The sequence below is a fragment of the Hyperolius riggenbachi genome, chromosome 9, assembly GCF_040937935.1.
Source record: "Hyperolius riggenbachi isolate aHypRig1 chromosome 9, aHypRig1.pri, whole genome shotgun sequence".
NCBI classification, from domain to species: Eukaryota; Metazoa; Chordata; class Amphibia; order Anura; family Hyperoliidae; genus Hyperolius; species Hyperolius riggenbachi.
The window spans coordinates 220,462,349-220,477,094 of record NC_090654.1 but is presented as its reverse complement, the minus strand read 5'-3'; the positions used below and the strand labels follow the sequence as shown (position 1 = coordinate 220,477,094).

At 46.1% G+C, this 14,746-nt stretch overlaps 1 protein-coding gene across 1 annotated transcript in view; it reads right to left on the bottom strand.

Annotated features, from left to right (window-relative positions):
* Nucleotides 1-14,746, bottom strand: part of SLC25A21 (solute carrier family 25 member 21) — a 485,336-nt gene that overhangs the window by 191,342 nt on the left and 279,248 nt on the right. The window contains exon 3 of the mRNA XM_068251900.1: nt 6,310-6,358. Coding sequence (XP_068108001.1) covers nt 6,310-6,358 — 49 coding nt within the window. The remainder of the gene's footprint in view (nt 1-6,309; nt 6,359-14,746) is intronic.

Genomic DNA, 14,746 nt, shown 5'->3' with positions numbered 1-14,746 from the left:
GGCTCTTCCTCCTCTTCTTCCCCGGTGGAAGCACGAGGCCCCTTCCTTCATAGTTATGTCTTTTTTTCAACCCAAATAACTGTATAAGTCCATCGAGTTCCACCTGCATGTCAGCACTGAAGTGATGTAGTGAAGTGGCGTCACGGAGAGTGAAATCGATGCGGTCATGGCAACGGGTTTGCGGCACCATGCTGGATGAAGCCAGAACCAAGGGCCCATAGCAGGTAATGCATGTTCCTCTCCCATTGCAGCCAAGTGAACTGTCCTACCAAATAATTTCGTACCTGGCCTGGGCAGTCGGCAGCTGCCAGCCATATTGAGCGGGATGATGGGTGACGCTTCGGGGGCCCCTGGGACAATTGCCTACCCTGTCCATATGCGAACGCTGGACCTGCTTGGGAATAATCCTTTTTATCCTTGGCTTAGAAATGTGTTTGTAAGGTCCCTTGACCTTACAGTTAGTTTTCGTTATCTTGCCATCCTCCTGGATCCTAAGCTTAACATCCAAGAATTCAATGAACTGTGAGATCTCTCTCGTTTTTTTGCTCATGTTCTCATGAAGTAGATCCATAAGGTTATTCAGCAGTTGTCTATCCATTTGATTCACACCAATCTTAGTTTCAAATAAAGGCAAGAATTGAAAATATGTTTTAGTTTTATTTAGTCTGTCTGTGTGTTGGGATCTCCCAGGCATTTGAGATTCAAACGAGGGGTTGGCTTCAGAGATATTTTTCTGTCTGTATCTAAGCCCTCCTCAGTTTTGTTCTCCTTTGGTGTTGCTTCTTAAAAAACATCATCAGTCTGAACATTGGAAAATCATTCTGGCATCATAATATTCCAAAGATAGGGGGGGGGGGGGTGTCCTAGAGGGTTAAGGTTAGGCACCAGGGGGGTTAAAGTTAGGCACCACCAAGGTTTGGCTATTTATTTTGGCTCAAACCAATCATGTGCAATTAGCATATCAGTGAGGATGATCGAACATTTTCATAGGTCCTCCTTCCAGGTTGTTTTAGATTCGCCCTGAACATCCCAGGCGGGAAAAAACTGAACATGTAATCTCCTTAAGTATATTTTATCAAGTTTCATGACGGAATCAGAAGTTTCTTCCAAGCTACAGATACCAGAAATTCTTATTGACCTCAGATTTAGGGATAAGTATTACACAGCCCAGAAAGCATTGCTCAACTTATTTTAAACATTTGGGACGCCCTTTCAGCACCTTCAGAACAGCGATAAGCTTTTGTTGTTCTGACGTTAGAAAGCTTTGCTGTAGGTGATGCCATCAGTTCTCCTGTAATGAGGAGACATTTCCTGCGGGTTTGTGAAAATCAAACTATTTGGCTATACTGAAAACAGTTATTGTCTAAAATGTATTCAGAGAAAGTGTTTAGCAGGTGCTGGACTCTTGCACAGTGCTACACACAGAAACGACAGCTACTCATCAGATTCTATATCTATAGTGTACTCCTTCCAGTTCACCCTATACAATACATTACTGAGAAAAGTCAATGATATGTCAGCGCCATCTGTGCTCTATATGTTGTTTTATTTTAGATTTATAAAGTTTTCTGTAGTGTTGTATAATAGAGCATACAAACTATACACAGTTACAAAATAATGGGATACAGATAATTCAACAGTGGTGGGGGTGGTTTGCAGAGGCAAAGGCTGGGCGACCACCCTGCACAATAACTGTTGTACTGTCATAGTGCAATTAGGTATCACGCTCAGTATCTTGTATGCGATTTTAAATGGTTTTAAAGGGACCCAGAGCATTACCGTATAATCAAAAATGTCACTTACCTGGGGCCTCCTCCAGCCCACCGTAGGCTGCAAGGTGCCCTGGAGTCCTCCTGGCTCCTGTCCGTGTCCCTCCGGCGGATCCTTAACCGGCGACACCCGGGTCGGTTCTTCCTCGTACTTGACGCTCCGCGTCATCATGCCGGGCGCTACGCATCATCGCGGCGGCCGGTGTGACAGTCCTGCACATGCGCGGTTTAGAGTTTAAAAACCGGTAAAGGATCCGCCGGAGGGACACGGACAGGAGCCAGGAGGACGCCGGGGCACGTCGCAGCCTACGGTGGGCTGGAGGAAGCCCCAAGTAAGTAAAATGTTTGATTATACGGTACTGCTCAGGGTCCCCTTAAATACAATGTTTGTTATATCCAGCTATGGGAATTTTAAAGTGGTTGTGACTTTACACAATCATGCCAGATAATTTCAGGAATCTTTTGGCAGTGTGCACAGGCAGCGCAGTTTCTAGTCTTCATAGCACCCAGGGTGAGCGCCCGAGGAGAGGTAGGGAGGATACCGTAGAAGCCGGGGTCCCTCCCTCCCCTCATTCTCCCAGCTCTGCAACTCTTCGGCCTGATGCTCCCCCTCCAACACTGCACCCCCCGTGTGGAAACCCACCTCGCCCGCCCATAGAATGGTGTCAAAAACAGGACAGAGAGGGTGAGCATTCTGGCAATATGTTTTTGGATTTTTTGTGTGTGTGTGTGTGTGTGTGTGTGTGTGTGTGTGTGTGTGTGGGGGGGGGGGGGGTAAGCATTTAAATAACTTGCTGCCGCTCACAGGACTTAACTGTATAATTCCTTTATTAATGTATGGAAATAACAAATCACCAATCCTGCCCTAAAATCAATTAAAATAATGCGGAGCGCTCCTCATCACCACACAGCTCAGCACACCCACAATCATCCCATTCACTCTGGTACCGGTACCAAACCTCTACTATCCTCAGAGTGTTGGAGCAAGTGGCTACTGGCTGAATAGCACTGGGTGACAATAAGCCGTAACAGGGCTCAGGCTGCACAGGTTCCACCCAGTTTCACAGGACACAATCTGCGGGGTAACTGGCTCTTACCACCACACCGACAGGTCGACTCTTCCAGTCATTTGGATCCACTGTGTTTCCACTGAGTATGAATCTCCTCACGTCTTCAGCTCAATCCTACCCACACCTCAGCGGGGAACCTTGTCAGCTGTTGGCTCTACCCTGGGTCGCGGGTACTAACAGGCAGCCACGATGAACAGGGGTTTCTTTTACTGCAGCACGGCCGGCCGGCTAGTTGGAGCGCTCAGGACGCATGTCGCCATGAAGCCACGTTCATCGACGCATTGCGCCCGCCCACTGCGAGCTTCGTCAGGATGTGTGACGCGGCGAGCAGGTCGGTGATTTATGCGTCATTCCATACGCATCTGTGGGGCGTTCCTGTCGACGTCACTAGTAACCTTGGTTACAGCGTTCCGCACTGGAACTTCTCCCTTCTCATCGCTACAGTTTCCGCATACACATAGAAAGCATCATCCACTGACTGCCTCAAGGTAATGATCCAGCTGGACTACCCGCATACTCGCAGTTTTCCACAGCTGCTTTTTATAATCATTCCATTTCTAGCACGTTATGGTTCAACCCTACACATAGTGAACATAATACCAGAGTATTTTTATTGTGCATAAAGTCCAGCATCACTTATTTATTTTATTTTGTGTATATATGTATGTGGGGCTACTTGATCATAGTTATTATTTTATTCTTATAAAAATGGGGCAAAGTTCAATTCCTGATTCAGACCTGCCGGTGTCAAGGAGTTCAAGAGGTAAATCCATTTTGCTTCTTGTTGCAACAGCCATTTTTCTCTGTCACCTCCTCTTCTATTACTTTGAAGTCTGTATATCCCCTTAAACCAGAATCCATTCCTTAGGCCACCATGCATCTCACAAAAATGTTCAGCCACTGAGCTACGATATTCCCCGTTTAGTTTCTTGCCACAGTTTATATTACTTAGGTGTTCGGAAATCCTCTTCTTCAATTTTCTGGTTGTCATGCCAACGTATAGCATAGGGCATGGTAACTGTATGATATACACCGTCCACTCAGAGTTACAGTTAATGAAAGACTGAATCTTCCATTCTTTCGTTTTACTCAGTGCTAGAAAAGTCCTTGCTACGTCCACATACTTACACGCTGAACACGCACCACACCTGTACATTCCTTTGGTATTAAATTCTGTTAGCCAACTTGACTGTGGCAGTAGGTCGGAGTGCACAAGTCGGTCCCGCAAACTGGGCGCACGCCGTGCCACCAAGGATGGTCTCTCACTGACAATGGGCCCCAGTACTGGATCGACCTGCAACACTGACCAATGCCGAGTCAATATGTCACGTATACGGGACCAATTGGAATTATAGGATGAAATAAAGCTAGGACAGGAAGCCTTTTCCCGTCCAGTCTTTAAGCCACTCTTTTCATGTTTTTTTAGTAACTCAACACGTGGAGTCTGAAGGGCCCTTTCTGCACCAGAGCACAATGTCTCATGTCCATACCCGCGATCCCTGAACCGCTCATACATTTCCATGGCCTCACGCTGAAAACTCTCTGGAACAGTTCCTCCTGCGTTCCCCCATATAGTCCGTGTGTGTAATGCATCTGCCCTGGCTACAGCCAGACCATCAGAGCGGACATTACAAGGTCTGTTCCTGCTGATCCAGCGCAAGTGGGAACAGAGCCTCAGGCTGACCAGTGCTCTAGTCATACAACAATAAATTACAAACAGATTTAACTTCCCAGATAGGTTAATGACTGTAAAATGCATGTTGAATGACAATAGCAAGTGCACTATGAATAAGCTGTGTGTACACGGACTTGACTGCTACACCCTGTTGACAAACGTAACGTCAACTTCTCTTCATTACAAATAGTCTATCAAACCTGACACTAGATGAAGTATGGTAGAGAGTGTGAATCGGCTAAGCTGCCATTGTACTAGTCATGCTGTACTGACCTCTGCTTCACTCCATCCACAACATGTTCATCAATCTCACTAATGTCAGAACTTTCAACCAAGCTGTCCTCTTGTGATGAAGAATAATCGGGCAAAGTCTGGACGTGAATGAAAGCCTTTAGGCTGTGATCATGAGTCAAAACCAACCATTCTTTACATTATAGTTCACCTGTAATCCCAGGTACTCTCAATTCTGTGAAATCTATTTTACTGGCTTATTGGTACAATACGTTATGTAGATGGCATTTGGAGGAAATACAAAAGCATGTTTAGCCTGCCTATACAAACATGGGATATAAGTGGTGGAGATACCCACATATCAGGGTAAGAGAACTGGTTGGCACGGTGGCAGTTTTATAGCCCTCTTTCCTTTCAGCAGCACTAGGTTTGAAACTCATCCAGGATGCTACTCTGTGGATGGAGTTTGTACGTTCTCATGCTTGTATCCGGTGTTCTCTGACATCCCAAAAACATGCTAAGAAGTTAATTGGCTCCTCCCAGAACCAAGTTTGGGTTCTTGTGTGTCCCAGAACTTTCTAGAATTAGGTGGTGCTAGACAAGAAAGCTTTTCTAACTACATTAGTGATTATTTATGTTTGTTTTTTACTTCAGCATGGAAAATTATTCAAGGTTCTGCCTGATGAAGAGTTGGGTGCCCGTGAAACGTGCGTCAGGCTTTTATTTTATTGACTGCATATGTACGTGTGATAAGCAATTGTGACTATTAAATTATTTTTTCCACTAGGGCATGAATGTACTTTTAATGTGATCGGTTTTAAAAGCTATGTTTTACACTGAAAACCCCTTTTTCTATTTTGCTCACGCCTTACTTAGAGCTTTCCTGTCTTCACATTTTGTTCTTTTTTACTTTAGAACAGTTAATTGACCAGTATTTTATGTATGCAAATGAGTCAGTCAAACTGCAACTAAATGTGGCTTCCACTCTCCTGAAAAGTAAATAGTAAAAAATATTTCTCTGATAACACCAAAGCTAATTACTTATTTTTTTTGAGAGCTGACCGAACCAGATCTTATATCACACTGATATTGCTGCTGTGCAAACTTCATAGATCACATTTAATATCTGAAAGTAAAAATAAGAACATGCCACACCAGGACAGCTCTATATAACTTTACTACTACACATGCAGTTGAATATCTGTTGAGTTTATTTTCAGTTCAAGTGTGCTTTTAGTCTTGATCTATGACGTTAATCTAACTCAATACTTTTCCCGTTACTAATAATCCTAGCCTGACCCTAAAGTGACCCCTGTTTCTGAACTATGAATTTTTTCTCTAATTAACTATTAAAAATGCAACACAACCATGCACACATGCAAATGAAGAATGCAAAGGCAGGAAAGATGCAGAAACGCAAACGTCAGAAAACGCTTGGTTTTCCACACAGATAAGTGTGCTCCCAGCCACAAAGTTCCATCTCTCTCCACTCCTTCCAGTGCCTGAGAACAAAGACATGCTTCCAGAATTAGTGGTGGTTGTGTTGTGATCACTGCAGACCTACCTGGTTTTCACTACATCCAGCGGGTGCATCAGGCAGATTTCCACAAGTCCTACAAGAAAAGATGCATTTGCCTGTTAGATAAAAGCATACCAACATAACATCCATATTGAAAAACACCATATTTTTTTTCTGCCTAAAAACATACTGTAAGTACAGCAAAGTTAATAATAAGCACTACAAAGTCAATATAAGCAATAACAGAACATTTGTCTTGTCAACATCTTTCAACCATTCTGCTTCTGCATCAGAACCAAAAAAAGAGATAAGGAATTGTATAGATGTACTGTAACCATAAGCAGATTTGGTGAGAATTGTGACAGCTCATGATTTGCATGTGTAAAAAACCCCTGCAGTGCTGACAGGTGAACACAAAAAACAAACAAAAAACAGCCATGACCTTGAAAACAACTAAAAATAAAAGTTCCCCTCTGTAAGGACAAACAGATATCACCTATAGTTAATAAAAGGGTTAATAGACTGTGTTTCACTTTGCTGGGAACTGAAGCTCACTAATTATATGCTGAGGATGCTACAGAGGGTTGATGAGACTGTGCAAACAGTACAGCGTTGTGCTTTTCTGCAGTGCTCAGTGACTGAGAAGATCTGTAAGCATACAGTAGCAGACAGAATTTTCCTCACCAAAACAATTTGGAATGAATTTGATGATCTACCAAATCCATTTAATACCAGGTCCTAGCAATGCTGTACTCTGAGCTGGGGGGGACTTGTGTTTTTTACATAGATGACATCACCTTGAGACAAATGCCTACAGAATAACTCAATGAGCACTAAAGAGACGGTAAACAGGTTTTTATTGTATGTTATGTCAGTCTGTAATTCTGCTTTGAGCATTTTAATAATAAGCACAACAAATAAGACATGATGGAGGTTATAGCACTCTTTTCAGATATAGCCACAGCTTGCTTGTATAATCTTGACACAATTTAACTTAAAAAAAAGCTTGCAGTTGCTAAGTGGTCATTACAAGTGTACCATTGCAATATAATTGCATTGTGTTAGCATTGGGGGTGTATTGTCCGACTCAACACTCCGGAATGTGTCACTGTGAGCATAGCCAAAGCTTAACTGAAAACCAATTGTGTCGCTGCCCTGCTAGTTTTGTAGTACTACCCTGCTAGTTTTATAGTACTCAAGCCAATGAAAAATAATGCAAACACTGACCGATCTGCAACCGATCTCCAAAAACTCACCTCTGCTCCACATCAAACATTTTATTAATATACTGCCCAAAATTAATGAATTGGACAACAAACAGGAAGTCAAAAATGCAAATCTTGCCTATGCCTATTATTAGAAAAAACTAAAGCAATTGTAATTTCTCTTAAGTTGTCCATTAATGCAGTGGCGTAGCTAATGAGCTATGGGCCCCAGTGCACGTTTTACATGCCCCCCCACCAAGTACTCTATACACAACAATTGATAAGGCACACCAAAACCTACCAAGGATAACCACAGTATCAGAGCTGCAAGAAGGGGATGGAAAACAGTTTGTTAATGATTACTACTATTCACATCATCTATAGAAGTGATTATTACCAGCACATGACCAATAAAAAGCTAATACTGTGGTTAAGGGTGGGCCCCTTGGAGCCCCTCTGGCCCAAGGGCCCCAGTGCCGTCACAACCTTTGCAACCCCTATTGCTACACCACTGCATTATTGATACATTTCATTAGTTCAGATAGTGTTGATGATGCCAATTGACAACAAATGATCGATTGATCCATCGTTGCATTGATCCGTTTTTTGGATTGATCCCATTTGAAGTTATCTGATTGGTAAAAACGGTTATCCCGTTTATGGGCCTGATCGATTGTTCCCTTCCATTCAAATTATCGGATCAGAAGGTCGATCATTTGCCAAAATTGTATTGCTAATGGAAACACTTGATTGTTAATAGGAAACCCCGGACAACGGTGCAACAGTGTGGTGGTTGATACACAAATCTACAGTATTTTTTGTGATCATTTATTTTACAAATATGGTTTAAAAATAATGAAATATTCAATAATAATATTCTTTCAAAAAGCTAAAATAAAACATGAAATATTTATTTATATATACAGGTTTGATAAATGACCCTTCAGACGCATAAGCTGCTGACATACAAAGGTATATTACAGAACACAGCATTCCATTACATTGTAGATAACAGTGCTTAATCTGTCACCTCACCTGCTTCCCACAATGCATCAGTGATCTGCACATTTGGAATGTAGCTGGATGCATGTACTGCTGTGTTCTATTGCTTGTGTGTGTTGAATTTAGCATTCAGTATGGAGGCAGTGTTGGTGGGTTTTCTGCATGTGAGAGGTCCAGAGCCTGGGTGTGAGAGGTCCAGGCCCACCAGCACTCCCCTCCAGGGATTGCATGTTGGCCTTGGGGCCCCGGCCAGTGAGAGAGGTCCGGGGCCCCTGGCCATTGTGTGAACCAATCGTGTGTTTTTAAATGTTTTCTTTCAGCTCCAGGACATGGCGGATAGGTGAGCGTTTAGGGATGGACCCCTGTGGGAGGGATGCCTGCACGGGGCGGTCCTGCTAGCGACGCAATCTTGCGATGGCATCCAACTGAAGTCTCCCACCTGAATGCTAATGGCTGCTAGATGTGGTATGGCAGGTAAAGGGTGTATGACAGTGCATCCTGATTGGTTGACGAGCACCTGCTGACCACTTAAATGTAGCTGGATGCATGTACTGCTGTGTTCTATTGCTTGTGTGTGTTGAATTTAGCATTCAGTATGAAGGCAGTGTTGGTGGGTTTTCTGGATGTGAGAGGTCCAGAGCCTGGGTGTGAGAGGTCCAGGCCCACCTGCACTCCCCTCCAGGTATCGCATGTTGGCCTTGGGGCCCCGGCCAGTGATAGAGGTCTGGGGCCCCTGGCCATCATGTGAACCAATCGTGTGTTTTTTAATCATTTGGAAAGTCCCACCACTATAGAGTGCTGTTTCTTTTAGGACAGGAATACACTTGACAATACCTGGTAGAATTTGCTCAATTATACATTAAACAAAATTTCAGCCGAAATCTTCTGCAGTCCTAATTTGGAGCCAGAGCCTTCTGTCATGCTGCCCCTACCCTGTGGAATGCCTTGCAAAACTTAATCAAGATAGCTCCAACCTAGGACACATTTAAATCAAAAATGAAAAGCCATCTGTTTAGTCAGACACGTATGATCATATGACTTCCCCTGTACACATCACTAAGTACTGATCTGAGACAAGCTTATGTGCTTTGGGTCCTGTGGTAGAAAAGCGCTTTACAAACTTTCCATTGTTGTTGTAACTTTGTACTACTCGACACAGCACAAAGCAATGAGAAAGTCACACATATGCCACTGCGGCCCACACCCCCAGTCTCTTTCACATCACTTGTGTAAGGGCCGCAGCCCCAGTCTCTTCTTCCTTGTCACTCGTATAAGGGCCACAGCCTCAGTCTCTTCTTCCTCATCACTCACGTAAGGGCCGCAGCCCCAGTCTCTTCTTCCTCATCACTTGTGTAAGGGCCGCAGCCCCAGTCTCCTCTTCCATGTCACTCGTATAAGGGCCGCAGCCCCAGTCTCTTTTTCCACGTCACTCGTATAAGGGCCGCAGCCCCAGTCTCTTTTTCCACATCACTCGTGTAAGGGCCGCAGCCCCAGTCTCTTCTTCCTCATCACTTGTGTAAGGGCCGCAGCCCCAGTCTCTTCTTCCACGTCACTCGTATAAGGGCCGCAGCCCCAGTCTCTTCTTCCACGTTACTCGTATAAGGGCCGCAGCCCCAGTCTCTTCTTCCACATCACTCTTATAAGGGCCGCAGCCCCAGTCTCTTCTTCCACGTCACTTGTGTAAGGGCTGCAGCCCCAGTCTCTTCTTCCTCATCACTTGTGTAAGGGCCGCAGCCCCAGTCTCTTCTTCCTCATCACTCATGTAAGGGCTGCAGCCCCAGTCTCTTCTTCCTCGGCACTCGTATAAGGGCCGCAGCCCCAGTCTCTTCTTCCTCATCACTCATGTAAGGGCCACAGCCCCAGTCTCTTCTTCCTCATCACTCATGTAAGGGCCGCAGCCCCAGTCTCTTCTTCCTCATCACTCATGTAAGGGCCGCAGCCCCAGTCTCTTCTCTCTTCTTCCTCATCACTCGTGTAAGGGCCGCAGCCCCAGTCTCTTCTTCCTCATCACTCATGTAAGGGCCGCAGCCCCAGTCTCTTCTTCCTCATCATTTGTGTAAGGGCCGCAGCCCCAGTCTCTTCTTCCTCGGCACTCGTGTAAGGGCCACAGCCAGTCTCTTCTTCCACAGCACTTGTGAAAGGCCCGCAGCCCCAGTCTCTTCTTCCTCATCACTTGTGTAAGGGCCGCTCCCCAGTCTCTTCTTCCTCATCACTTGTGTAAGGGCCGCAGCCCCAGTCTCTTCTTCCTCATCACTCGTGTAAGGCCCGCAGCCCCAGTCTCTTCTTCCTCATCACTCGTGTAAGGCCCGCAGCCCCAGTCTCTTCTTCCTCATCACTCATGTAAGGGCCGCAGCCCCAGTCTTTTCTTCCTCATCACTTGTGTAAGGGCCGCAGCCCCAGTCTCTTCTTTCTCGGCACTCGTATAAGGGCCGCAGCCCCAGTCTCTTCTTCCACATCACTTGTGTAAGGGCCGCAGCCCCAGTCTCTTCTTCCACATCATTTGAGTAAGGGCTGCAGCCCCAGTCTCTTCTTCCACATCACTCGTGTAAGGGCCGCAGCCCCAGTCTCTTCTTCCTCATCACTCGTGTAAGGGCCGCAGCCCCAGTCTCTTCTTCCTCGGCACTCGTATAAGGGCCGCAGCCCCAGTCTCTTCTTCCTCGGCACTCGTATAAGGGCCGCAGCCCCAGTCTCTTCTTCCACATCACTTATGTAAGGGCCACAGCCCCAGTCTCTTCTTCCACATCACTTTCGTACGGGCCGCAGCCCCAGTCTCTTCTTCCTCGTCACTCGTATAAGGGCCGCAGCCCCAGTCGATCTCCTGATAGGTAGGAGGATTTTTTCTTGATGATCAGCATTATGGTAGCTTTCCAGGTGAAAGACAAGGATGTGTTAATCTTTTAAATTCTGAGAATTTCGCCATTTCCTTTCTAGTCTGCGCACTTCTTTCTTTAGGTCCTTTAGTGAGCTGTCAAACCACTGTGCATGGTGAAGTGGTGTAGACCGTTTAATGCGAACTGGAGTAAGGGCGTATAAGGGCCGCAGCCCCAGTCTCTTCTTGCACGTCACTCGTATAAGGCCACAGCCCCAGTCTCTTTTTCCACATCACTTGTGTAAGGGCCGCAGCCCCAGTCTCTTCTTCCACATCCCTTGCATAAGGGCCGCAGTCCCAGTCTCTTCTTCCACATCACTTGTATAAGGGCCGCAGTCCCAGTCTCTTCATCCACATCATTTGAGTAAGGGCTGCAGCCCCAGTCTCTTCTTCCATATCACTCGTGTAAGGGCCGCAGCCCCAGTCTCTTCTTCCTCATCACTCGTGTAAGGGCCGCAGCCCCAGTCTCTTCTTCCTCGGCACTCGTGTAAGGGCCGCAGCCCCAGTCTTTTCTTCCTCATCACTTGTGTAAGGGCCGCAGCCCCAGTTTCTTCTTTCTCGGCACTCGTATAAGGGCCGCAGCCCCAGTCTCTTCTTCCACATCACTTGTGTAAGGGCCGCAGCCCCAGTCTCTTCTTCCACATCATTTGAGTAAGGGCTGCAGCCCCAGTCTCTTCTTCCACATCACTCGTGTAAGGACCGCAGCCCCAGTCTCTTCTTCCTCATCACTCGTGTAAGGGCCGCAGCCCCAGTCTCTTCTTCCTCGGCACTCGTATAAGGGCCGCAGCCCCAGTCTCTTCTTCCACATCACTTATGTAAGGGCCACAGCCCCAGTCTCTTCTTCCACATCACTTGTGTACGGGCCGCAGCCCCAGTCTCTTCTTCCTCGTCACTCGTATAAGGGCCGCAGCCCCAGTCGATCTCCTGATAGGTAGGAGGATTTTTTCTTGATGATCAGCATTATGGTAGCTTTCCAGGTGAAAGACAAGGATGTGTTTATCTTTTGAATTCTGAGATTTTCGCCATTTCCTTTCTAGTCTGCGCACTTCTTTCTTTAGGTCCTTTAGTGAGCTTTCAAACCACTGTGCATGGTGAAGTGGTGTAGACCGTTTAATGCGAACTGGAGTAAGGGCGTATAAGGGCCGCAGCCCCAGTCTCTTCTTGCACGTCACTCGTATAAGGCCACAGCCCCAGTCTCTTTTTCCACATCACTTGTGTAAGGGCCGCAGCCCCAGTCTCTTCTTCCACATCCCTTGCATAAGGGCCGCAGTCCCAGTCTCTTCTTCCACATCACTTGTATAAGGGCCGCAGTCCCAGTCTCTTCTTCCACATCATTTGTATAAGGGCCACAGCTCCAGTCTCTTCTTTCACATCACTCTTATAAAGGGCCACAATGTAGATTCCAATACAGAATGCAATCATACTCTAGTCCCATGTCTTAGCTCTGGTAATCCGCATTTCCCCCGCGCCACAGTAAATCCTCCTTTTCTTGGGGGTTTGATCATGGCCTTACCACTATAAAACACTTTCTAAGGGCATTTAGATTGATCACTAGAGCATGTTTGGCAAAGGGAGACCAATTTGCTAATAACTGATTTATTTCGCGCTTATCAAATATTCCTTTATCTCCATACCGTAATTAAGAAAAAAGTGGACCTGAGCTATTCACTCTTTGAAATATGGTGTAAAGAATATAATTTAGATCAGCGTTTCCCAACCCTGTCCTCAAGGCCCACCAACAGTGCATGTTTTTGTGAAAATCCACAGAGGTATTTGATCAGATCCGCTGAGACACTAATTACCTCACATGTGAATGTTTGTGGTTTCCTGCAAAACATGTATTGTTGGTGGGCCATGAGGACAGGGTTAGGGAACTATGCCCTAGATAGAGGCCTAGTATCTTATATTTATGCTATATATTAATTGATTCAAGCTCGGACTGAAAACTGAATTTCCAGGTCAATTGGGAAACTGATTCCAGATAGTGATGTGCCTAAGATTAGCTAAACCCTTCAGCAGCCAATTTATTTATGTGCTCTAGGCCAATTTATTTTAGCTATTTTTTTATTTCTTATTTGTTACACTTCCTTCACTTCTAATTAGTTCTGCTGTAATGTGTATTATGGCCACTTGTCACTAGGGGGCAGTGTGAGACAATAACAGAGGACTTCTGCTTTCAGTTTCTATATTTGGCTGGCTGTCTGGATTAATGGGCATCCCGCTCAAAGGCTGTGAGATAGTGGGGCAACTATAACCCTGATTCATCCTCAAAGGGTCCCCACCGTGGACAGAACCGGTCGATCGGTGGCCGTTCGTGTGGCTGGAGGGAATGTGATTCGAATCCCCACCGCTCAAATTCACCTGGACTGGGACACCGCAGCTCAGTTAATAGAAGTGGGCGTGATGGAGAACTTACCTGCTGAGGTGCTCCTAGTAAATGACTTGGGTGGATTAACCTCCTCCTTTAACCAGGAATTTGTTCCGGAAACCCTCCAGGTTACAACCAGGCAACAGGCTCGACGAGTCGAAGTGGCCCACGAGGAAACCCTGCAGGTGAGCACTGACTGTTCTTACCCCCATAATTTGGTAGTTTTTTAGCCATCCCCTACTGACTTTGCTTGCGAGGTGAGAACAGACCCCTCCCTGGCAATTACGGAGACCGGACAAGCACATCCAGTGGGTTAATAGAGGGGAAACGTATTGAATGGGACAAGGATGTTTTATACCAAGTGACAGAGTGGAAGGGTACCCTTAAGCGGCAGCTGGTTGTTCCTCCAAATACCGACAGGAATTACTCCGCATTGCCCATGGTATTCCCCTGGCAGGTCACCTCGGGATGACCTAAACTCTCCACCACTTAACACAAAAGTGTTTTTGGCCAGGAATTACGGGGGATGTTCAGCAGCACTGTAGGACTTGTGATACCTGCCAATGGGTGGGTAAACGTGGTGACCACCCATGAGCCCCGCTCCACCCTCTGCCCATAATTGACGAGCCCTTCAGCCGGGTGGCAGTAGATATCATTGGACCCCTTCCCCGACCCAGTCGTTCTGGAAAGAAGTATATCCTCACCATAGTTGTTATGCCACCTGCTATTCGGAGGCCAACCCACTATCCAACATCCATGCAGAGACCATAGCTGACGCTCTATTACGGGTCTTCACCCGAGTGGGGTTTCCCTGGGTGATCCTCACGGATCACGGGACCCAATTCACAGTTGACCAGACCCAACAACTTTGGTGCTTGTGTGGCATTCGGCCATTACACAGTGCTCTATATCACCCCCAGACCAATGGGCTGTGTGAAAGGTTCAATGGAACTCTGAAGCAATTGCTTCGGACCTTTGTGACCACTCACAAAAATAGGGAGAAATACCTGCCCCATCTCCTATTCGGATTCTCCCCCT